This window comes from Heterodontus francisci, chromosome 2, assembly GCF_036365525.1.
Source record: "Heterodontus francisci isolate sHetFra1 chromosome 2, sHetFra1.hap1, whole genome shotgun sequence".
In the NCBI taxonomy this organism is placed as follows: Eukaryota; Metazoa; Chordata; class Chondrichthyes; order Heterodontiformes; family Heterodontidae; genus Heterodontus; species Heterodontus francisci.
Window position 1 is genome coordinate 104,531,514 of NC_090372.1, and position 25,400 is coordinate 104,556,913.

Here is a 25,400-nt window from a genome sequence, read left to right on the forward strand (position 1 = left end):
GCACCAGTTTATGGTGACTGATAGTTAACTGCCAAGCTTTGTTTGAAATTTAAACCAGGCATCTGTACTCTGATTGGTCAAGGCATTGCCCTGAGGAATGAACCAGCGAATGGCTGTCACTTATTTTGCTCAGCTGAAACAGGCGCAATGTGTGTACATGTTCTTTCTGTCTGCAAAGAACAGGGCCCTGTGTATTAATATATGTAAATTCCAGTACACACTGCGAGCCCTACTGACAATCGTAAATTGGTTGTAAGCGTAATTCTTAGCAAACTGCGGATTATTTAGCAAATGTTTTCTAGTCGTGGAATTGCATCTAATGTTGGACACTGTGTTTTGAATTTTGCAAGCACGGGCTAGTTGGGTACGGCCTGTACCTTGCCCATTGCAAACAGTTGAAGGGACACGTTGTTTGATATGATCCACCAGTCTTTGGGATGTACGGCCTATATACCTCGCATCACACTGGCATTGAAATTCATATATCACATTACTCATTTGCATGATAGGCAGGATATCTTTTTGGCTTGACGGCAGCATCCTGTTAGTGGCGAGCACCACTTGTGTCGCTACTACATAGTAGCAGCGTGAAACAACTAGCTTTACCTGTTGTTTAAATTTTTGGGATACATTACCCTTCCAGGGTAATTTAAGGTAGACTGGGCATTTTTCAGGGCCAAAAATGACGGCATTAGGCTCATTAAGAAGTTTGCACAATATACGGCAAGAAATGATCTGATCAGGATAGCCATTGTAAAGCAGGATGTCTTTGATTCGCCCTATTTCAGCATCCAGCTTGCATGGTGAGCAAATGGCTCAGGTCCTATTGCCCCAAAACATTTTGAGCAACAGGTAAAGCTAGCTGTTTCACGCTGCTACTATGCAGTAGCAACACGTGGTGTTCACCACTAACAGCATGCTGCCATCAAGCCAAAATGACGTTCTGCCTATCTCACAAATGTTGCTAGGTATATAGGCCGGTATGTCCCAAAGGCTGGTGCATTGTATCAAACAACATGTTCCTTCTGCTGTTCGCAATGGGCAAGGTACAGACAGTATCCAACTAGCCCTAGCCCTTGCTTGCAAAATTCAAAACAAAGTGTCCAACATTAGATGTGATTCCACAATTGGACAACATTTGCTAAATAATCAGCAGTGTGCTAAGAATTACGCTTACAACCAATTTAAGATTGTCAGCAGGGCTCGCAGTGTGGCGCATTTGTGCGTACTGGAAGCTACATATATTAATACCCTTTGCAGATAGAAAGAACATGTACACACATTGAGCCTGTTTCAGCTGAACAAAATAAGTGATAGTCATTCGCTGGTTCATTCCTCAGGGCAATGCCTTGACCAATCAGAGTCAAGCTGCCTGATTTAAATTTCAAACAAAGCTTGGCAGTTAACTGTCAGTCACCGTAAACTGGCGCATTCTCCATGGCAACGCATCTACCAATCAGAGTTCACTTGCCAACCAATCAGCACTCTCTTCTCTTGCAGAGTAAGTTGTTGTTTTCCCTTAAATTTGATATTCTTGCATATTGTCGTGATGAGTGAAAGACGAAAAGCTTCGACAGCATGTCTCTATTTTCAGCAATATTCAAGGTTCTGTACTACCAAACCACTATTTCCCATATTAATAGCTTTCTGTCTTGCCTTGTCTCTATACTTTGATTTACTACATCTTCCCAAATTTGATCCCTTGCCCCACTATTTAGTTTAAACCCTCACTACTTCCCTAGTTTTCAGCTCACTAGAATAACAGTCCCAGCACAGTTTAGGTGTAGATTGTCCCAGCAGTACAGCACCCACTTTCCCCAGTGCTGGTGCCAGTGCCTCACGAAACGGAACCTACTTCTACCACACCAGTCTTTGAGCCATGCATTCATTTCTCTTATCTTATTTGCCCTATGCCAATTTGCATGTAGCTCAGGTAATAATCCAGTGATTATAAACTTTGAGGTTGTGCTTAATTTGGTGCCTAGTTCCTCATACTGACTATACAGAACCTCTTTCCTTGTCCTGCCTAGGTCATTGGTACCTACATGGACCATGATGACTGGATCATTCCCCTCCCACTGTAAGTTCCTCTCCAGTCCTGAACAGATATCCTGAACCCTGGTAGGCAACACAGCCATCTGGACTCCCGTTCTTTGCTGCAGAAAACAGTGTCAATTCCCTTCAGTATACTCTCTCCGAGTAGCACTACATTCCTTTTTGCTCTCCCCTCTTGAATGGCTTCCTGTATCATGGTGCCATGGTCAGTTAGCTCATCCATCCTGCAGCCCCCACTCTCATCGAAACAAGCTGAAAGAACCTCAGACCTGTTGGACAATTGCAAGGGCTAAGGCTCCTGCACTCCTGCCCCCTGGGTCCCCTTACCTGCCTCAGCTACAGCCACACTCTCCTGACCACTGACCAAATCAGAAGACCCTATCCTAAGGAGTGTGACTGATGCCTGGTACAAAGTATCCAGCTAACTTTCCCCCTCCCTGTGTGTCGCAGTGTCTGCAGCTCAGCCTCCAGCCCAATCACTCTCAGCTGAAGCTCCTCGAGCCGCAAACACTTACTACAGACATGTTTGCCCTGGATCACACTGGCATGCAGGAGTTCCCACATGCTGCAGCCATGATACATCGCCTGTCCTGCCATCCTTAATGTGTTTTAATTAACTACTTAATTATTTTATTCAATTATTTCTTTTCCTTTTTTATATATTTTATTTACCTTACCACCAGTTCCTGTACTACTTTAAACCTCAGGAATAGAATAGACCATTTATCTGATACTCACCAAACAGCTAGCTTCTTCCTCTGAAGTAGAGTAAGAACCAAATCCTACAGGGTGAAAAAGTTAGAAAAAGCAAAGGAGCACCTCCCTCCTCAACTCACCGAACTCCCAGCACTCTGTTCAAGTCACACATTCGAAGATAGAAGGCCAATAGGAGACCCTCCAGCATGGAAGGAGGTGCTGCCTGCTGTTGTGGGTAAGGGAGAGAGGATGCCTCCATCTTGAAGTGTCCTCTCATCAACTTTTAAAATATTTGAAGTAAAAGCTGGCCACAACTGTGGCTAGGTAGGTGGTACGGGGGTGCCGGTGGTGGGTGCGGGCCTCAGTGATCCTGGAGTGCCTCCAGGTATCTGCCGTGCCCCCAACGCACTGGCTTCTGATCATTGGCCTTATTTGGCCTTTTACTTAACTTAAGCCACCCACTGCTTGCAGGAAGGCAGTCTTTCCATGCTCGATCCGGCCTTCCTGAAAATGGCTCGGGGGCGGGATGGTGCTGGCAAATGGACATGTGGCTGGCAGCATGAAATTACGCGCCCGACTGTCTCAGTTCCTGCCCCCATCAGCCTCCAAAACATCCTGCCCTGGCAGTCTGCAATATTTTGGTCAGATTGTATTGTAATATTGAGCCCACCAGGAATTAGGTTCAAATCATCATTTTATTTAAATTTACCAAAATCCCAGTAGCTAACAGTGAGAAGTTTTTACTTCCATCTATTTAGATTAGATTCTGTCTCTTTAGAAATTCCAGGTTCCTGACGCCCTAGTGCTCACCTTGTGTAGTACTGATTTTTATGGACCAGCAACATCATGAGTTCTGCCCCTGCTCAGGGTTAGCTGATCTCAGCTGGAACAGAAGAGTGAAGGGTGGCCCAAATAGCATCAGCTTTCTTGGCCAAAAAGGGGGAGATCAGTCAGGGTCACTGCCTCATCACTATCCAGTCACCTCTGCTGAAAAGTGGTATTGCGCTTGGCTCAGATGTCATCAGTGATCAAATAATTAACTTGCAAGATATGAAGAATGAACAGCAAGGAGCCCCACCTGTAGAGCTGGTGATAGCTGTGACCCCAGCAAGAGTGATGACTTTGAAGGGAGAAATAGGATGTTTTGGGGAGTCTTAATATCTGTATTGTCTTTTTTTTCATATTGGCTGTGCTTGTAGGTTTGTCTTTCTATGTAGGCAGTAGAGTTATGGGGTGAGCATTTTACCTTTTGTGATTGTGATACACCATCCTTGGTCAGGAGAAGAAAGTAGGGGGACCTGCTGCCCTTTCACCTCTGCTAGTGTTGATCTGAAATCAGAAACTGGGAAGGTGGCTTGGGAAGTGTCTCCCTCTGAATTTTTTGCCCGGCAGAGAAAGCAGACAGTGTCTGCTCAGTGATTACAATAGGAGAAATTTTATGCCTTTCTCTGCGGCGGGTTTGGAGGTGGGGAAAGCATAAAATCAGTTGGCTCCCCCCACCATGAGACCCCTACCGCCCTGACTTACTGATCTACTTTAAGGTTGGTTCCAGCACCGCTCCTCAGTGTCTAGTCGCTGCAGCTACAGCCTCCGCAGTGGCACTGCAGCTGCCGGCCTCTAATTGGCCAGCAGCTCTGCAAGGCCAGGCCTTCCAGTGACGGTGTCCTAAATCCTGTGGAAGGCCTGCCGCTGTCCAGTAAAGTGTCTGATTGGCACTAAATTCGGCGGGCCTTCCGTAGAAGATGCAACGCAGGGATCTCGGCATCTGTTTCCCCTGGCATCAAGACCCCCCCGCCACCAGCATAAAATTCCACCCAATGTCACAAAAAAGATTAGCAGCTGAGTACATCATATTATCACATCTTAGGTAAACATTTTAAAACTGTTTTGTAATACGAAAGTATTGCAGAGCTTTGTTTTAAATTCATTTCCTTGGAAATGAGTGTTGTTGTGAAGGAAGTTCTCACTACTTGCAAGCTTACTATATCTGCAATCTCTGTCTAATCGGGTCAAAACTCCACATTTTGTCTTGCTGATAATTGGCTTTCATTGAGTGCTGGCACATTTAAGTCGTATATTAGAATCACATGATTACTGGATCCAGCCCAGTAACAACAGCTTTGGGGAGGAACAGGCATGGAACTAATCAACTGCAAGCAAGTCAGGCTAGTGATATTTACAGTGCTGTGTTTATTTATGTCTTGTGATGCAAAACTCACGTCATTGTTTTAGAGCGTGTGCCCATCATTTCTCCCAAACATCTGGTGCACCAAAGGGCATGCAGCCAGTTTGAGTCCTTTTAATGCATATTATTTACTGTTCTAGTTACCAAGTGGAAACAGAAGTGGGGTTCAGGAGAAATAACTGGCCCACTTGCCCATTAATCAAAGTTAGTTTAGTGCACAGCAAGATTGAGGAAAAAAACTGAGAACTTGCTGTTTATTAAATCTGCAAATTAACATTTGATTTCTTCCATAACCAAAAGAACAAGACCCACTTGCCACAAAGTCCATTAGAGTTTTCTTTAATGTAACAATTTGATAATTTTGGTGCTAAGCCTGCACGCTGCCAAGTTACAGAGCTGCTATTTATCATTGAATTTCAATGGCTCATTGAGGTGCACTCATTTAATGTTGTATCGCCTGGTGAGCATTAATTAGCGTACAAGTAGCCTCGCCACTGGGGTTGGGAATTTGCGTGACAAATGCATAAGATTACAGTGCCACTGAATTATACCACAATGAGGCCTTGGCGTCCTTAGTAAATTAACCCTACTTGGGTCTTAATTTCCTGTTGCTAAGTTACCTGTGGTAAGTGAACTTCCCCGCATAAATATCTCCCTGTACCAGCTAGAGGTCAGGCACTTGATTTCAGCTTCTGCTTTTAATTTGAACTTAATGCAGTTTTTAAAAAAACTACTTCCCTTGGTCTAGTTACCTGAGAAAAACAGGCTGTGTTTAAGAACCAATTATAGTGCCTATCTTTTTCTGGTTACAGACCTCTTATGTATTTTATTTTTCATGCGAGACAATGTTAGCTGTAATTATTATATTAATACTCTAAAGACGAGCGTTATTTATTATAAATACAGTGTTTCTCTTGACCAGTTGGGTCTGATGATTACTGGTGTGAGGAGCAGAGATGTTTCCAAACCTTCTATTTCGACAAAGGAAATGTACAGCTTCAATCTTATTGGCTGTGTGCTCTGTTGCCTAGTAACCTGCAGACTTGCTTGAAGCTTAAGGTGGTGGCTTTGTTTTATATTGTTTGTTATCCGCAATATACACGAGCTGGCAGGGGATAGTTTTCAAATATTTAGATAGTTGGAGGTGGTTTTAGGGAATGAAGCAGGGAAAGAGAGAGAACTTGCATCTTTTTTGGGGCTTGCTGTTTTTTTGAGAGTTGAGCCTTCTAATTCCCTCCCAAGCTATAACACTGTTAGAAAAAGCCCTAAATGCTCTTACGAATCATTGCAAATATATACTTTATACTAATGATTTTCTAGAAATTTCTCACTTTCAATAATATCAAGCAATGTTCTATTCTCCTTTACTGCTTATTTTCTCTCCTTTCATCCTCCTCTCCAGAGGATATTCACATCTTGCTGGGTACATCACCACAGGTGCTTTCCTACAATTCATCAAAATGTCCGTCATTTATACTTGAGCTTGGCTATTGAAAGTTGGCAGACTATTTAACTGTGTAGGGAATCACAGCTGAGCCTGATCCTGTCCTCTCACCATATCCATATGTATTCATTTTCAGCAGAGGTCACGGAATGACAAACAGAAATGAGGAAACCTGGCTGATTTTCCTCTCCTAGCTCCAGAGGAGATCAGCTAATTCAGCAGAAACGAGATTGAATGTGGAATCTCTCAGTATATATTGTCTTAAACAGCTGAATCATTGGGGGTGAGGGGAGCTCAAAATATAAAAAAAATTAAGTATCACAGAATCACAGAATTGTTACAGTGCAGGAGGAGGCCACTGTCCGCACTGGCTCTCTGAAGGAGCAATTCCCTCAATTCCATTCCCCTGCCTTCTCCCCATAACCCTGCACATTCTTCCTTTTCACATAACTGTCTAATTCCCTTTTGAAAGCTTCAGTTGAACCTGCCTCCACCATATTCTCAGGCAGCGCATTCCAGACCTTAACCACTCGCTGCGTGAAAATGTTTTTCCTCATGTCACTTTTGCTTCTCTTACCAAATACTTTAAATCTGTGCCCTCTTGTTCTCGATCCTTTCACGAGTGGGAACCGTTCCTCTTTATCTACTCTGTCCAGGCCCCTCATGATTTTGAATGCCTCTATCAAATCACCTCTCAGCCTTCTCTTCTCCAAGGAAAAATAGTCCAAACTTCTCCAATCTATCTTCGCAACTGAAATTCCTCCTCCCTGGAACCCATTCTTGTGAATCTCTTCTGTACTCTCTCTAATGTCCTCACGTAAATCTGACAACACTTAATTTACTGAAACAGCAGATTGTTGACCCATGAACTCACTATCCCACAAGTCTCATATTTGGTGGTTTAAGTTTAGTAAACCACAAGTGTTGTGTATCTTGTTTATAGTGTGTGTTTTGAATAGGTGATTAAAATCAATAAGAATAATATAATAAAAGCAAAATACTTCAGATGCTAGAAATCTGAAATAAAAACAAGAAATGCTGGAAATAGCAGGTCTGGAGAGAGAAGCATAGTTAACGTTTCAGGTCAGTGACCCTTCATCAGATGAAGGGTTCTGATGAATAATATTATGCTTTGTGAACATGCAGAAGATTGTTGCGTGCACTGTAATATCTGCCTGAAGGCTCACTGTTGTTTGTTAACATCAATTGGTATAGAGCACACATTAACGTCAGGCAACCAGATGAATGCACACTGAAACCACACAGAAACAGCTGGTCTCTGCCCAATGCCTATCCACAGTGACACAGCTGAGGTCAAGAACATGGTGTTATGGAGGATTTGACCATGCATCTAAATGCTTTTTTTTCTTTCATGGGATGTGAGCATCACAGGCAATGCCAGATTTTTTTTGCCCATCCCTAGTTGCCCTTGAGAAGGCGGTGGTGAGCTGCAATCCATCTGGTATAGGTACACCAACAGTGCTGTTAGGAAAGGAGTTCCAGGTTTTAAACCCAGCGACAGTGAAGGAACGGCGATATAATTCCAAGTCAGGATGGTGCGTGACTTGGAGGGGAACTTGCAGGTTCCCATGCATCTGCTGCCCTTGGAGGGGAACTTGGACGGGAACTTGTGTTCCCATGCATCTGCTGCCCTTGTCCTTCTAGGTGATAGAGGTCGAGGGTTTGGAAGGTGCTGTTCAAGGAGCCTTGATGAGTTGCTGCAGTGCATGTTGTAGATGGTACACACTGATGCCACTGTGTGCCAGTGGTGGAGGAAGTGAATGTTGAAGGTTGTGGATGGAGTGCTGATCAAGCGGGCTGCTTTGTTCTGGATGGTGTCGCGCGTCTTGAGTGAGTGTTGTTGGAGCTGCATTCATCCAGGCAAGTGGAGAGTATTCCATCACACCCCTGACTTGTGTCTGTAGATGATGGACAGGCATTGGGGAGTCAGGAGGTAAATTACTTGTTGCAGAATTCCCAGCCTCTGATGTGATCTTGTAGGCACAGTATTTACATGACTGATCCAGTTAATTTTCTGCTCAATGGTAACCTCCAGGATGTTAATGGTGGGGTATTCAACAAAGGTAATGCCATCGAATGTCGAGGAGAGATGGTTAGATTCTCTTTTGTTTGAGATGGTCATTGCCTAGCACTCGTGTGAAGTGAATGTTACTTCCCACTTATCAGTCCAAGCCTGACTGTTGTCCAGGTCTTGCTGCATGTGAACACAGAGACTGCTCAGTATTTGAGGAGTCATGAATGGTACTGAACACTGTGCAATCATCAATGAGCAACCCCATTTCTGACCTTATGATGGAGGGAAGGTCATTGATAAAGCAGCTGAAGGTGGATATGGCTCGGACACCACCCTGAAAAACTTCTGCAACTTATATGTTTGGCCTCCAACAACCAGAACAACATCCTTTATGCTAGGTGTGACACCAACTAATGGCGAGTTTTCCCCCGATTCCCATTGACTTCAATTTTGCTAGGCCCCCTTGATATCACACTTGGTCAAATGCTACCTTGATGTCAAGGGTAGTCACTTTCACCTCACCTCTTGAATTCAGCTCTTTTGTCCATGTTTGGACTAATGTTTGGAGCCTAGTGGTCCTGGCAGAACCCAAACTGAGCATCAGTGAGCAGGTTGTTGCTTTTTAAGTGCCACCTGATAGCATTGTCAACAACACCTTCCATCACTTTACTGGTGATTGAGAGTAGACTGATAGGGTGTTAATTGGCCGGATTGGATTTGTCCTGCTTTTTGTGGACAGGACGTACCTGGGCAATTTTACGCATTGTCGAGTAGATGCCAGGGTCGTGGTTGTACTGGAACAGCTTGGCTAGGTGTGCGGCTAGTTCTGGAGCACAAGTCTTCATACTACAGCCGGGATGTTGTCAGGGCTCATAGCCTTTGCTGTATCCAGTGCCTTCAGCCGTTTCTTGATTTCATGTGGAGTGAATCAAATTGACTGAAGTCTGGCATCTGTGATGCTTGGGACCTCAGAAGGAGTCTGAGATGGATCATCCACTCAGCACTTCTGGCTGAAGATGGCTGCAAATGCTTCACTTTATCGTTTGCATTGATGTGCTGGGCATCCCCATCATAGAAGATGGAGATGTTTGTGCTTAGTTATTTAATTGTCCACCACTATTCACAACTGGATGTGGCAGAACTGCATAGTTTTAATCTGATCCGTTGTTGTGGAATCACTTAGCTCTGTCTATCACATGCTGCTTCCGCTGTTCAGCATGCATGTAGTCCTATGTTGTAGCTTCGCCAAGTTGGCACCTCATTTTTCAGTATGTCTGGTGCTACTCCTGGCATGCTGTCCAGCACTCCTCATTAAAGGGCTGCAAAGGAAGCCCGACCTGAGCCCGAATGCCGGACCCGGAAGCCCGACCCGTCCCGACCCGAACCCGACACATGTCGTTGGGTCCCATCGGGGTCAGGTCGGGTAGCAGGCCTTTACATCAGTACATGGGTAAAGGCCGGCTACCCGACCCGACCCCGATGGAACCCATCGACGTGTCGGGTTCGGGTTGGGTCGCACTTCCTGTTCTGGTATTCGGGCTCGGGTCGGGTTTCCTTTGCAGCCCTTTACTCCTCATTGAACCAGGATATCTTGATAACCAGCTTGATAACTTTTGATTTCACAGCATTTTCAAAACAAGCATTGCAATCATAGAGAATGTTTTTAATTTTAGGATTGAAAGTGTAATTTAAATGCAGAGTGAGATACTGTAAAGCAAAATTAACTATTGAGGCTTTTTAAAATGCAGCCTATGTAGGACTGGGCTATAAAAGTGAAAGGGTTCTGAACAATAAAAGAAAAGACTTTTATCTAATAGTAAAATATGACATTGGAATACCATATGCATCATGTACAATATGTAATTAATCTGAGATTGTATGCTAATGCAGAACAGCAACTCCTCAGTGTCGTGTCTTCAGATCTTTAATTGTTCATTTGAGGTTCATTTCATGGATTATGTAGTCGCAAGAAAGATTTATTCATCCAGTACTTGACACTGGAGATTTGCTTTGACGGCCTTAGCACATTACTCAAAAGAATTGATAGAATACCTAAGGATCTGAGGTATTAGAATTGAATTGCTTGTCTAGAAATAAAGATTTCATAACTTTAATGGGTATATGATCAGATGACATAATTTGGTTCAGTGAACAATTGTCCTGACTTTCAGCTCAGTTTATCTCTTTGCTTAGCTTCGTAAAATTAAACATGATAGTGCAGAGGTTTATATATGTACAATTTTGTTGTTCATGTGCGTACTGAAATCAGAATCACTGCTGAGTCAGAAGGTTGAGAATTCAAGTCCCACTCCAGACTTTAAGCTCCTATCTGGGTTGACACTTAGTGAAGATATTGGAGGTGCTGTTCTGTGGATGAGACATTAAATTGAGGCCCAGCTGCTTGTACCCCTGATTGTTAAACCAAGTCTGGTCAAAGAGGTGGGCTTTCAGTAGGATCTTAATGGAGGAATGGGAGGTGAAGGGCTTTAGGGATGGAATTCCAGAGTTGGGACTTAGGTGAGGCAAAGGAAAGCAGAATGTGCAGGATGGATTTGGAGTGTTTTGAGGGGGCATTGTAGGGCGGGGGAAGATTATAGAGATAGGAGGGGCTAGACCATGAAGGGATTTCAAATGAGAATGATTATTTTTTTAAATTGGAGGCAATAGAAAACTGCCAAAATAGATCAGCAATGACCAGTGATGGGTCTGTGGGATAGGATACAGGCAGTAGAGTTTTGGATGTAGTGATGTTTATGGAGTGTGGAAAATGGGACACAGCCAGTAGAACATTAGAATAATTGAGTTGTGAAGTGACAAAGAATGAGAGTTTCAGCAACAGATAGGCTGAAGCAGAGGTGGAGGCAGGCGACATAATGAAGATAGAATTTTTGCATTCTTTGTGATAAATAGGATATGGGGTCAGAAGCTCAGTTCAGGGTTGAGTAGGATGCTGATCTTGTGAGCTGTCTGATTCAGTCTGAAACAGTGGCCAGGGCAGAGGATGGAATTAGGGGCGAAGATATGGAATTTATGGTGGGGTCAAAGACGATGGCTTCAGTCTTCCCAGTGTTTAACAGGAAGAAATTACGGCCCATCCAGTACTGGATGCCAGATAAACAGTCTGACAGTACAGAGCCAGTGGAGTCAATGAGAGAGGGTGAAGTATTAGAGCTGGCTGTCATCTGCGTACATGTGGAAGCTGACCCTGCATCTCTGAATGATGTCAGCAAGTGGCAGCATATCGATGAGAAAGAGAAAGGGCCAAGAATTGATCCTTAAAGGATTCTTGTGTATCTATTAGGAATAAACGGGTCATTCTCGCGTTCGCAGGCTGTGACTAGTGGGGTACCGCAGGGATCAGTTATATCAATGATTTGGATGTGGGAACCAAATGTAGTATTTCCAAGTTCGCGGATGACACAAATCTAGGTGGGAATGTCTGTTGTGAGGAAGATGCAAAGCGGCTTCAGGAGGATTTGGACAGACTTAGTGAGTGGGCAAGAATGTGGCACATGGAATATTATGTGGAAAAATGTGAGGTTATCCACTTTGGTAGGAGGAATAGATGTACAGAGTATTTCTTAAATGGTAAAAAATCAGCAAGTATAATGTACAAAAGGACCTGGGTGTCCTTGTCAATACGTTACTGAAAGCTAATATGCAAGCAAGCAATTAAGAAGGCTAATGATATGTTAGCCTTTATTGTAAGAGGATTTGAGTACAGGAGTAGTGAAGTCTTGCTTCACTTGTATAGAACCTTGGTTAGTCTACACCTGGAGTACTGTGTGCAGTTTTGGTCCCCTTACTTTAGGAAGGATATTATTGCCATAGAGGGAGTGCAACGAAGGTTCACCAGACTTGATCCCGGGATGGCGGGACTGTCCTATGAAGAGAGAGTGGGGAAACTTGGCTGAGGATGAGAAGTGATCTCACTGAAAGCTACAAAATACTTAAAGGGATAGACAGGCGCGATACAGCTAAGATGTTTCCCCTGGTTAGGGAGTCTAGAACCAGGGGACACAATTTCACAATAAGGGGGAAGCCACTTAGGACAGAGATGAGGAGAAATTTCTTTATTCAGAGGGTTGTGAATCTTTGGAATTCTCTACCTCAGAGGGCTGTGGAAGCTCAGTCATTGAGTATGTTTCAAGCAGAGATTGACAGATTTCTAAATACAAATGACATAAGGGATATGAGGGTAGTGTGGAAAAAAGGCACTGAAGTGGAAGATCAGCCATGATTGTATTGAATGACGGGGGACAGGCTCGATGGGCTGAATGGCCTACTCCTGCTCCTATGTTCCTAATGGGTAAAAGTGGAACCAGATGAGGGTAGTCCCACTGAACCTGACAACAAAGGAGAGCCATTGGATGAAGATGGTGCATACGAGTGTGTAAAAGGCTTCCAGGTCAAAGACAAAATGCACCATGGTCACAGTCACTCAGAACGTCATGTGTGACTTTGATCAGGGCTGTCAACACTACCAAAAAATAAGTAGCTGGTTTATAATTTCATTGTTGTTTGTGGGAACTTGCTGTACACAAATTGGTTGCTGCATTTGCCTGCATAACAGGATTTCATTTGAAGCAGTTAGAGATATTCTCAGAGAAATGATAAGGCACTATACACATGCACGTCTCTGAGGAAATTTAGATGACACTCATCTTTCCACCTCAGAGATTTGGGTTCAAATCTAATCCAGATTATGGGATGAAAGTCTCCTCTGTTGGTTATCAGGGTCCTAATTGGATGATTTTCTATCTAGCTTCAAGTGTGCATAGGCTTGCTGTACTAAACTGGTGCCAATTGAAAATGTCACTCATGCAGGCCTAAGGGCAGTTGGTATGGGGAATAGGAAAAAATGCTACACTGGTGCATTAGTGGTTGCTCTTCTGAAGTTGGGTCTGATAATATTTTAGTCTGCCTTGGGAGCATTTCAGGAAGAAACTGGCTGGAATTTTATCCCCTCCCCAATACCCCCCTGGGGGCATAAAATTGGGTAGGAGAGGCAGGGCAAGGGGCAGTGCCATGCCCATCCTGGTATTTTACCAACAATGGATGGGCATTTCCCCACCTGGGGAGGCCACCCAGATCTCCCTCTGGGCTTGGGGGATGTGGGAGGGGAGGGGAATACCTCCTGGGAGCACCCTGTGCCCCATGACGCCCCCCCCTCCCACCCGCCTCCGTGGTATGGGCCACCCTCGCTGGAGGACCTCTGCCCCACCCTCACGATTGGCTGATTGACCCTGGCAATCCCTGACCCCACTTACCTATGCTTTGGGCCTCCTTGGGGACTGCTATAGTCCCAGCAGTGGCCACTGCTCGCGGTGGTGCTGCTGGGACTGAAGAACTGCCAGCCCTCTGATTGGCCGGCAGTGCTTGGAGGCGGGACATCCTGCCTTAGAGGGGCAGAAGTCACAACCTCAGACGATTAATTGCCTGCACCACGCAAAATAGTGACGAAGCTTCCAGCGCCAGCAGAAGCAGGCTCAGCCTTGGCTTTCCAGACAGTAAGTGGGGCCACCACCACCTCATTAAATCTGGGCCACAGTGTGCCTAAAGTGGAAAGTGTCTCCATTTCCCCAACATTGCATTCCTTGATTCTGATGACCTTATAGAAAGAAAAAGATGTAAGTCTGTCTTTGAAACATACCATCATATCCTAGAAATTCCAGATCAAGAATCTTAAAAGTGATAGATTTAACAGTTGTTAAGTAGAGTCACTACATAATTCAGTCTGACACTTCAGTAGAGTGCTGTATTGGCAGATAAGCTGTCTTTCAGATGAGACGTTAAATTGCGACTCCATCTGTCTGGTCAGGTGGATGTAAAATAAAAACCTGTGGTATCAGTTCTCCTGCTGTCCTGGCTGACATTTATCCTGCAGCCAATAACAACAACTTATATTTATATAGCACCTTTAATGCAATAAAACGTTCCAAGGCACTTCACAGGAGAATTATAAAACAAAGTATGACACTGAACCATATAAGGAGACATGAGGTCAGATGACCAAAAGCTTGGTCAAAGAGGTAGGTTTTAAGGAGGAAAGTGAGGTAGAGAGGCGGAGAGGTATAGGGAGGGCATTCCAGGGCATAGGGCCTCAGCAACTGACGATGCAGCCACCAATGGTGGAGTGATTAAAATCAGGAATGCTCAAGAGATCAGAATTAGAGGAGTGCAGATATCTTGGAGGGTTGTGGAGCTGGAGGACATTCCAGAGATAGGGAGAAGTGTGGCCATGGAGGGATTTGAAAACAAGGATGAGAATCTTAAAATCAAGCTGGTTGACCAGGAGCCAACGTAGGTCAGTGAGCACAGGGGTGATAGGTGAATGGAACTTGGTGCGAGTTAAGACATGGGTAACAGGGTTTTGGATGACCTCAATTTTACGGAGAATAGAATGTGGGTCACCAGCCAGGAGTGCATTGAAATAGTCAAGTCTAGAGGTAACAAAGGCATGAGTGAGGGTTTCAGCAGCAGGTTAGCTGGGATGGGGAAAATTCGGGCAATGTTACAGAGGTGGAACTTGGTGGCCTTAGTGATGCGTGCATGAGGTCAGAAGCTTATCTCGGGGTCAAATGTAACACCAAGGTTTCGAACAGACTGGTTCACTCTCAGACTGTTGTCAGGGAAAGGGATGGAATTGATAGCAAGGGAATGGCATTTGGAGCAGGGACTGAAAACAATGGCTTCAGTCTTCTCAATATTTAATTGGAGGAAATTTCCACTCATCCAGTACTGGATGTCAAATAGGCAGTGTGATAATTTAGCAACAATGGAAGAGTCGCGAGAGATGGCGCTGAGGTAGAGCTGGCTGTCATCAGTGTATATGTGAAAACTAACACTGTGCTTTCGGATGATGTCGCTGATGGACAGCTTGTAGATGAGAAATAGGAGGGAGCCAAGGATAGATGCTTGGGGAACACCAGAGGTAACAGTGTGGAAACAGGAAGAGAAGCCATTGCAAACGATACTCTGGCTATGATTAGGTGGATAAGAATGGAACCAGGTAAGAGCAGACCCACCCAACTGAACGACAATGGAGAGGCAGTGGAGGAGGATGGTGTGGTCAACCCTGTCTAAGGCTGCACACAGGGTAAGAAGGATGCGGAGGGAAAGTTTACCTTTTGTCACAGTCACATATGATGTCATTTGTGACTTATCAGAGCTGTTTGGGTACTGTGACAGGGGCGAAAACCTGATTGGAGGGATTCAAACATGGAGTTCTGGGAAAGATGGGAACAGATTTGGGAGGCAACAGCATATTCAAGGACTTTGCAGAGGAATGGGAGGCTGGAGATAGGACAATAGCTTGCAAGGGAGGTAGGGTCAAGCGTTGGTTTTTTGAGGAGAAGAAGGATGATAAAGGAGAGAATGACAACAGCTGAAAAGAGATAATCGTTAACAATATTGGCTCATGTGAGGACCAAAAGGGAAATTGGGTGATCAACAATTTAATAATTTAGTGGGAATAGGATCGAGGCAGCAGGAGGTGGGTCTCACGGATAAGATGAGCTCAGACGATATGAGGGGAGAAAGGAGAGAAACTGAAGAAAGATGTGAGTTCAAGGCTAGGGCATGGGAGAGCTTTATAGGATGTTTGACCAGGTGGGCTGGTGGAAGGGAGGGAAGCAGCAGAGGCAGCAGTTCAGATGGTCTCACTCAGATGGTGACAAAGAAGCCCATGAGCTCCTTGCAGTTATTGTTGGAGGTGAGGTTGGAGGAGACAGGGGAGAGGGATTTAACAAGACAGTTTGTGGTAGAGAAAAGAAGCTGGGTTTTAGCTTTGCATTCCTGGATGATCATTGAATAGTGAGCAGTTTTAGCAAATCAAAGCAGGACCCGATAGTGTTTTAAGTGTTCTAGACAGATTTGGCAGTGGATGGTTAAACCAATTGTCCACCATATCCTTTTTAAGTCTGCATTCCTTGGACTTAAGGGAACAGAGATGTGGGCTGTACCAGGGGGAATGGCCAGGGTACGAGAGAGTATTGGTTTTATTGAGGACTAGGGCATCAAAGGTGGAGGTGAGAATGTGGTTGAGAAAATCAATAGCTGCAGAAATGTTGTGGTGAACGGAGAGACAAAGGCGAGACAGCTGGGACTTTGTAGGTGCAGTTGCAAGTGAATTGAGGTATAGTTTTTTTTTCCGGGAATGGATACAGAAGGAGGTAGGTTTGGGGCATGGAAGGGGGAAGTGGATGGTGAGTGACACAGGAAGTGATCAGAAATAACCAGCATCACTAAAAACAGAATAATTGTCATCTGATCTCACTGCTGTTTGTGGAACTCTGCTCTATGCAAATTGGCTGCCTGATTTGCCTACAAAACAACAGTGGCTGCACTTCAGAATTAACTCATTGGCTGTGAAGTGTTTGGGGACATCCTGAGACTTTAAAAGGCTGTTCATAAATGCAAATTTGGTCTCTTTTCTTTAGAAAGACCAACTCAAAAAATGACTGCTCGTTCCTATTATTTGATAAATAATTGAAAGTAACTCACCGTTGTACTATTTTAATCTTCTAGAATACTGAATATTTAGGCTTTTAAGATGGGAAATACAGGTTTAACTGTCAGCTTCCCCATCTATCTCAGTTGTCCTGGGGAGAAATGAGTTATGCCATTGCACTGTTCACCACCAGGGGCAATCCATTACATCTTCCTTAAACAAATGTCTAACAAAGAGTGGTATCTGTTGAAGACTGGTTACTGTTGACTCTATTTGTTCCATAATGCATTACTTGACTCCTATTAAAAGCAATGCTGCACATCATAATATATGGTTTTATAGCTGAGAGAGGGGTTTGTGGATGAAGTGATCTAGATATATTCACCATAGGTGGACTGAGAAATGATTTATTTTGTTGTGAAAATATCTCAACCAGCTTGTGAACCCTTCCTCCCTCCTTTCCTTTCCTCTCTGTCACAGTATTCCAGGCTTTCTATTTTGCAACTTCCCCTCTCCTCATTGCTTTCTGTTTGTGCCTGAAAATCTTCTATTTTCTACCCCACTCGCCCACCCCACCACTGCAGCTGCAATTTCTTTCGAGCCATCTTCCAAATCTCCCTTCCAAGAAGTCTCTTGTTCTTCAGTTATTTATGACTTTCTACATTTCTAGTTTCGTCCTTTCTATCTTAGTATTCTACTTTTATGTTTTCTCTTTGCTTATACTTCACCTTGGAAGCTGAAGGAAGCTCTCAAAGGAGAGAATGACTCCAGTCTTTCTTAATTACTTCTTCTTAGCGACTAAGACAAGGTCAAGTACCATGTTGAACAGTTGGCTTTACCTAACGAGGCTTCTGGCACTCCAAATCCCTACCTCTTTCTGCACAAAAAAAGGAATATAAAATGGGCAAACAGATACCTCTGAGTAACCTAATTTTGATTAAAAGTTCATTTTGCATAGAGGGTGCTATGTCAATATTCATTATTCTGCTTTAATTGCCTGAAAAAAATAACACATTCACAACTAAACTGCTTTGAAAAGAAAAAATAAGTAATGCCTGTGGGAAGCAGGTGATCAGACTTTCCACTTCTAGGGTATTCTCCATGTACTTTGCTGATCAGTAATGTTCTGACCAATTTGCAACGTATCAATTTTGGGCTGCTAAGGGAAAGACCTTAGGAGGTCTTCAAAGGGCATGTTGAAATATGAAGGACTATGGGCCAAAGATTGACATTGGCAATATGAGCAGATGAGTGTTCAACATGTTTGTATGATATAATCTGCTTAATATTTAAAGACATTAATGGCCCTGCATTTCCTTGGAGCTGCTCCCATTCCACTGCTTTAACTTTGCTGGATGTGCAGCCGAAACCTTTATACATGTAAGTGGAGTTTGTGCTGCAGTTCCGGTGAAATTATGATGATGGAGCAGGAGCAGCTCTTAGGAAACCCCTCACCAATGCATTCGCTAAACGAGAAAATGAGTTTCTCAGTTTATGTGTTAATTATTTTCAATGCTAGTTTGATTCCAAGTATTCAACCATCACCTGAATATGATTTTATTTTTTGCAGCTCCACAACAAGTGTGCTTCACATGTGAAGCCTGAATGTGATTGTGGACCACTGAAAGATCATATCTTGCCACCATCTTCTATTTGTCCTATCGTACTGGTAAGTTACCTATGTTAAAAATCCCTTATGTTCCTCATGTTCAGAAATTGGTTGGGGTTCCAAAATGTTCATGTATATGCAAGATGATAAATAACTTGGTATTTCACTACAAAAACTAATCTAAACATTTTGTAAGTCAAAAATTGAGATTCATCGATTTGCTTATGTAATAAAGAATTATAATATACGTATGCTGATGTTACTTGATGGCTGTGATTCAAAAAGGAAATTTATGTACACAGATAACCTCACTGGCTGGGATTTAATGCCCGCATCTCACCAGGAGTGGGCTAAGAGGTGGGGGTGGGGGGGGAGGTGGGGGGGAGGTGGGGCCCGGGCATATATTCATGTGGGAGGCACGGGCTGCCATGTCCATCACCTAACCGTGCATGCTGCTATTTTACCAGCTGTGGGGGAGGTGGCAAACAGCCCACCTGCCCTTAGGCCAATTGAGGCCCTTAATTGACCGATTAATTGCCACTTAATGGCCTCCCCATTGCTGCTGGTATTCTACCAGTAGTGGACGGGCACTTTAGCACCTGAGGAGGCTGCCGAGTAATACGTGGCGGCCTCCTTCTGAGCTGGGGGTGTCCTGATCGGGCACCCTGTGCCCTATAGATGGCCCCCCCAGCAGCACTGGCTGTCTACACTAAAACAACACCCCTGCCCTACACTCTGACCACCTCCCCCCCTACTCCCACCCATTGCTGATGCTCAGCCGATTGTCCCTGGCGAGGCCCGACCCCCACTTAGCTTTTTGGAGGCCAGCATCCATGGTCCTTTTACTGGGTGCAGCCCCAGCAGAGGTGCTGCTGGGACTGAAGAGTTGCCAGCCCTCTGATTGGCTGGTAGCTCTTGGAGGTGGGACTTCCTGCCACACAGGGGCAGAAATCCCAACTGAAGTCAATTAAGGGCCTGAGCCATGCAAAATAGTAGCATGGCTTCCAGGCCCAGCGTAGGTGGGCTCACCCCCGGCTTTCCAGCTAGAGGGCAGGGTGACCGCCTCACCATTAAATTCTGGCCATGATTCTAATTTCCCTGTTGGGAGCTGTGCTTGAAGGCAGTGTGGGCTGGTTTTAGGGCTGCGCCACAATGGCCCCAGATCTTCCTTTAAGTGTGGCTCCCCACTTGGTGCATGAGATTGGTGCATATACCATATTTATAGCTGACAGCTACAAGAGAGTTAAAGGCAGTAATGCACTCTAGGATTGCCTTATGGGACAATGTTATTCATTTATGCTCCAGGCATGGAACTTTGTCCACTGGTAGAGTATAATGGGAATTTGGACACGTATTCTCCACATATGCCCTGCATTATCCTTGGCTCCCTCCTGTTTCTCATATACATGCTGCTCCTTGATGACATCATCTGAAAACACAATGTCAGGATCCATATGTATGCTGACGACACCCAGCTCTACTCACTACTACCCCCGAACCCCTCCACTGACTCTAAATTGTCACGCTGCTTGTATGACTTCCACGACTCATTGAGCAGAAATTTCCCTCAAATATATATTGTGAAGACCAAAACCATTGTCTTTGGTCACTGCCACAAACTCCATTCCCTAGCCACTGACCCCAACCCTCTCCCTGGCAACAGTTTATGGCTGAACCAGACTGTTTGCAACCTTGGTGTCATATTTGACCAAGAGATGAGCTTCCTACCATGTATCCGTGCCATCACTAAGACCTCCTATTTCCACTCCATAACTCACCACCTGCCTCAGCTCATCTGTTGCTAAAAACCTCATCCATGTCTTTGTTAACTCTGTACTTGACTATTCCAATGCATTCCAGGCTAGACTCCCATTTTCCACCCTCCATAAACTCATCCAAAACTCTGCTCCCGTATTCCCAATCACCTATCACCCCTTTAGTCGCTGACCTACATTGGTCCCTGGTCCAACAACGACTCAATGTTAAAAATCTCATCCTGTTTTCAAATTCCTTCAAGGCCTCATCTCTCGCTACCTCTGTAATTTCCTCTAGCCCTACAACCCTCAGAGATATGCACAGAGCAGGTTTGAGGGGCCGAGTGGCCTACTCCTGCTCCAAATTCTTATGTTTGTATGTTCATATGTATATGTGTGCTGCTGAAATTCTGGCCACTTGAGCATCCCCGATTTTAATCATTCCATTTAAAAAGGAAAAGAGTAAGTAAGGTAAGTGTTGGTCCTCTAGAGAGTGAATCTAAGGAATTAATAATGGAAAATAAGGAAATGGCAGAGTAATTGAACATGTAGAGGATACAAATAACATCCGAGAAATAATTGTGAATCAAGAGTTGAAAGGGAGGGAGGAACTTAAAACAATTATCGTCACAAGGGAAAGGGTGCTGAGAAAACTATTAGAACTAAAAGTCCCCAAGTCCTAATGGACTTCATCTTAGGGTCTTAAAAGAACTGGCTGCTGAGATAGTAGATGCATTGGTTTTAATTTTCCAAAATTTCCTAGATTCTGGAAAGGTCCCATCAGATTGGAAGATAGCAAATGTAACTCCGCTATTCAAGAAAGGAGGGAGACAGAAAGCAGGAAACTACAGGACAGTTAGCTTAACATCTGTCAAAGGGAAAATGCTGGAATCTATTATTAAGCAGGTCATTTAGAAAATCACAATACAATGAAACAGAGTCAACCTGGTTTTGTGAAAGGGAAATTGTGTTTAACTAATTTATTGGAGTTCTTTGAGGAAGTAACGAGCAACATGGATAAAGGGGAACCTGTGGATGTGGTGTACTTGGATTTCTAGAAGGCATTTGATAGGTGCCACATCAAAGGTTACTAAACAAAATAATAGCCCATGGAATAGGGGGTAACATATCAGCATGGATAGAGGATCAGTTGGCTAACAGGAAACAGAGAGTGGGCATAAAAGGGTCATTTTCAGGTTAGCAAGCTGTAACTAGTGGAGTGCCACAGGGATCAGTGCTGGGGCCTCAACTATTTACAATTTATATCAATGTCTTGGATGAAGGGACAGAATGTATGGTTGCTAAATTTGCTGATGACACAAAGATAGGTAGGAGAGTAAGTTTGAAGAGGACATAAGGAGTCTGCAAAGGGTTATAGATAGGTTAAGTGAGTGGGCAAAGATTTGGCAAATGGCGTATAATGTGGGAAAGTGTGAACTTGTCCATTTTGGCTGAAAAAATAGAAAAGCAACATATGATTTAAATGGTAAGAGATTACAGAGCTCTGAGATGCAGAGGGATCTAACACAAAAAGTTAGCATGCAGGTACAGCAAGTGATTAAGAAGGCAAATGCAATGTTGTTGTTTATTGCAAGGGAAATGAAACATAAATGTAGAGTTGTTTTGCTACAGTTGTTCAGGGCATTGGTGAGACTACATTTAGAGTATTGTGTACAGTTTTGGTCTCCTTACTTAAGAAAGAATATAATTGCATTGGAAGAGGTTGTGAGAAGGTTCGATCGACTGATTCCTGGGATGAGAGGGTTATCTTATGAGGAAAGGTTGGGCAGGTTGGGTCTGTATTCATTGGATGAGAGGTGATCATATGGAAACATATAAGATCCTGAGGGGACTTGACAGGGTGGATGCTGAAAGGATGTTTCCCCTCGGGGGAGGGATTAAAACCAGTGGTCACAGTTTAAAAATAAGGGGTCCCCCATTTAAGACAGAGATGAGGAGAAATATTTTTCTCTGAGGGTTATGAGTCTGCGAAATTCTGTTCCCTGGATAGTGGTGGAGAAGGGTCATTGAATGTTTTTAAGGCAGAGATAGACAAATTCTTGACAATCAAGAGAGTCAAAGGGTTTCGGGATAGGCAGGAAAGTGGAGTTGTGTTCACAAACAGATCAGTCATGATCTTATGGAATGGCGGAGCAAACGCGAGGGGCCGAATAGCCTACTCCTGCTCCTAGTTTGTATCATTGGTGCCCTTACCTTCAGGTACTTTCATCATCTTCATCTGGATGGCAATCTGTTAGTGGGGTGATTTCAGGAAGGACATCTTCACACAAAGGGTAGTGGAAATATGGAACTCTTTTCCCACCTCCCCAATCCCTCCAAAAAAGCTGCTGAGGATAGGTGAATTGAAAATTTCAAAATTGAGATTGATAAATCTTTGCATTAAGGGTGTGGAACCAAGGGAGGTAACTACAGATCAGCTATGATGTGATTGAATGATGGAACAGGCTCAAAGGGCTGAATAGCCTACACTTGTTCCTCCTCATTTAAAAAAAAACACCCAATTTTCATTCCATTGAAATTAATGAGTGGGCATCTTTAAAAGATGGGCAATCCATTCTACCATATTTTCACCCAAGTGGCGAAGACAAAAGTTTACCCTAGAGAGTCATTAACAAGTGTATTTGCCAGTTAAAGCAGGGTTCAGTGGCAGGAGGTAATTGAACCAATATTGCACAGACATAATGCAATTGTCATTGAGAGGTTAACGAATCTAAATAGAAAAACCTACTGCAAATTTGAGAAAAGAGAGTTAGCTGTGACACAGAATTTTCTCAGCTGTACAGGTTGAGCAGCTGGGAGGCACAAAACTGAAGCATTACAGCACCAACAGCAGTGTGGGGGAGCCTTTACGCCACAAATGTTTATATAGACAGCTCCGTCTAAATGCTGACAGACAAAATTATAGTGCCAAAAAAATAACAGAAAAGTGACAACAGGAAGTCAGGTCTTTTAAACAAGAAGTGCGTGAAGGGGGAATATATTTGATATATATTCCTAATGTTGCTCATGGTGAATTGAAGGATATACTGGTTTTTTTTAATCACAGGGATGTTATTAACAATATGTGATGGGGACAGTTTTGCAGAAGGTAATCTTTATACTTAAAGTATGCACTTCATACAGTGAATTACATTTGGACTGTTATTGTATAGGGAAGTGCAGCAGCCATTCTAAATTGTTGGAATAAAATGTAAACAGCTGCTTCAACTTAATATTTCGGACTTTGGCTACAGACGTTCCTCAAAAAGAGAGCAGCTGTGAGACATTTCCCAGCCTTTGTTTATTTTGCCTTTTGATTACTATTATTGCTGTAAGTCCTGTGGAAAATAGTTAAACCTTCTATGTGGTTAGTCTTGTGCCCATTTCATTCTCAGAAAGAGAGACAATATTAAAATAGCACCATATTTTGATTGGACCTAGTACTTGGGCTTTTCATATGTAAACCAGCAATGATTTAAACTATTTGTTTTATAAACCTAAGTGTGTCCGTCATGTTGCCAACACTTTGTGTGGTCCCAGAATGGTAGAAGGAAGATGTTTCCACAGATATAAGGTCATAGTGAAACATTAATGTTGCCACCTGGGTCAGCCTCCTTTTTCTCACAATAAGAATCAATTAATCTAAAGAAAAATGCACAAAGGGAGCTGTCTGATGGCGAACTCTGGTGGCCTCCTTTCCTTCCCTGCCTGCTTATTTCTTAATTTTCTTGCAATTAATTAGCAATGATTCATACAACACTATTATCATGACTTTATCTTTGCATTTATATCTGGCTTGAATAATAATTATTGGTTCAGTATTCTGTACAATGTCAATGCAAATGTTTCCTTAGATTTAGTTAGGAGATGGTCTCAACTACTGTTTTCATTTCTATATTGCTCTACCACTTAAATAAATACTAAAATATAGTAAATAGTTAAATATAAAGCAAATAAAATGATCTAATGTGACATTATAACTGTGTTTATTTAGTCACCTGATTCATACTATCATTCCTTATTTTTATGAGGAAAATTCTGTCAAAATAAACCATTGATTGCTAGCCATGCAATTTTCTCTGCTTCCTTCTCAACTTTGAGTTCTTGCTGACAAACTCAATATTGCAGTATAAAGATCTGTATTTCTATTCAGGAGGCTGATTGTAAATCAGTGATGAAAATTTTTTTAAACTTATAGCACAGCTCTGCACAAAGTATATGTTAAACTGCTCTAAAATCTAAAGGGAAAAAAAAGTTCCAAAAAGGGTGTCATTTCTTACAATGCTGACAAGTGAGCCTATAATAAGGATAATTTTAATGAGCCTGTGAAATACAAAAGCATGTATGTCTTGGGGGAAAATCATCATGACCTATAACAGAATATATTTTTGGCTTGTAATGCTTCACTTTGAGCTGATCTTTAATTTCACTGATACTGGTGTTTTGTATCAGAAGACTCTTAGCGTGAGATATACATGTCTCGTCCATGCTGTTAAAATTAAATATGATTTTAAACCTATATCTCTAACTTTTATCCTGATTCTTGTGTTGCTTCAGAATGAGCATTCAGCAATTTCAGATCAGTTGCAATGGCTAGTTTAGTAAGTTTTCCCTGACAATCTGTTTCAAAACTGCTAAGACGAGATGTACCACAATGGTTAGGCATACTGCTGTGGCTGGTTATGCCACTGTGGCTGGATATGCCTGCAGGAGTAGGTATACTCCTAAGAATAGATATAATACTATAGTGGAATTCAGGGGATAGTTCTGCCTGCCCAGGCCTATTCCCTAGCCTCTGAAGTATTTAAATAATTTTTGTGGGCTCTCAGGTCTCTGCTGAGGAGTCTCCCTGAAGTAGCAGTGAAGATTGGCTTAAGGCCTGATGCAGTGTAAGTTGCTGATAACCTTGTCTTTTAAAAAAAAATGTCACCACAAGACATTGTAATCAATGACGCCATCTTAAATCTTCAATTTGGGGCGGCACAGTGGCGCAGTGGTTAGCACCGCAGCCTCACAGCTCCAGCGACCCGGGTTCAATTCTGGGTACTGCCTGTGTGGAGTTTGCAAGTTCTCCCTGTGTCTGCGTGGGTTTCCTCCGGGTGCTCCGGTTTCCTCCCACATGCCAAAGACTTGCAGGTTGATAGGTAAATTGGCCATTAGCAATTGCCCC

At 43.4% G+C, this 25,400-nt stretch overlaps 1 protein-coding gene across 6 annotated transcripts in view; it reads left to right on the forward strand.

The window, feature by feature from the left end:
• Window positions 1–25,400, forward strand: part of dgkb (diacylglycerol kinase, beta) — a 1,110,826-nt gene that overhangs the window by 390,486 nt on the left and 694,940 nt on the right. For 2 of the 6 annotated variants that reach the window (XM_068051143.1, XM_068051152.1), the window contains 3 exons: window positions 18,438–18,540; window positions 21,436–21,451; window positions 25,072–25,084. In XM_068051143.1, coding sequence (XP_067907244.1) covers window positions 18,438–18,540; window positions 21,436–21,451; window positions 25,072–25,084 — 132 coding nt within the window. The remainder of the gene's footprint in view (window positions 1–18,437; window positions 18,541–21,435; window positions 21,452–25,071; window positions 25,085–25,400) is intronic. The other 4 variants (XM_068051127.1, XM_068051133.1, XM_068051112.1 and 1 more) reach the window with 2 other exon arrangements.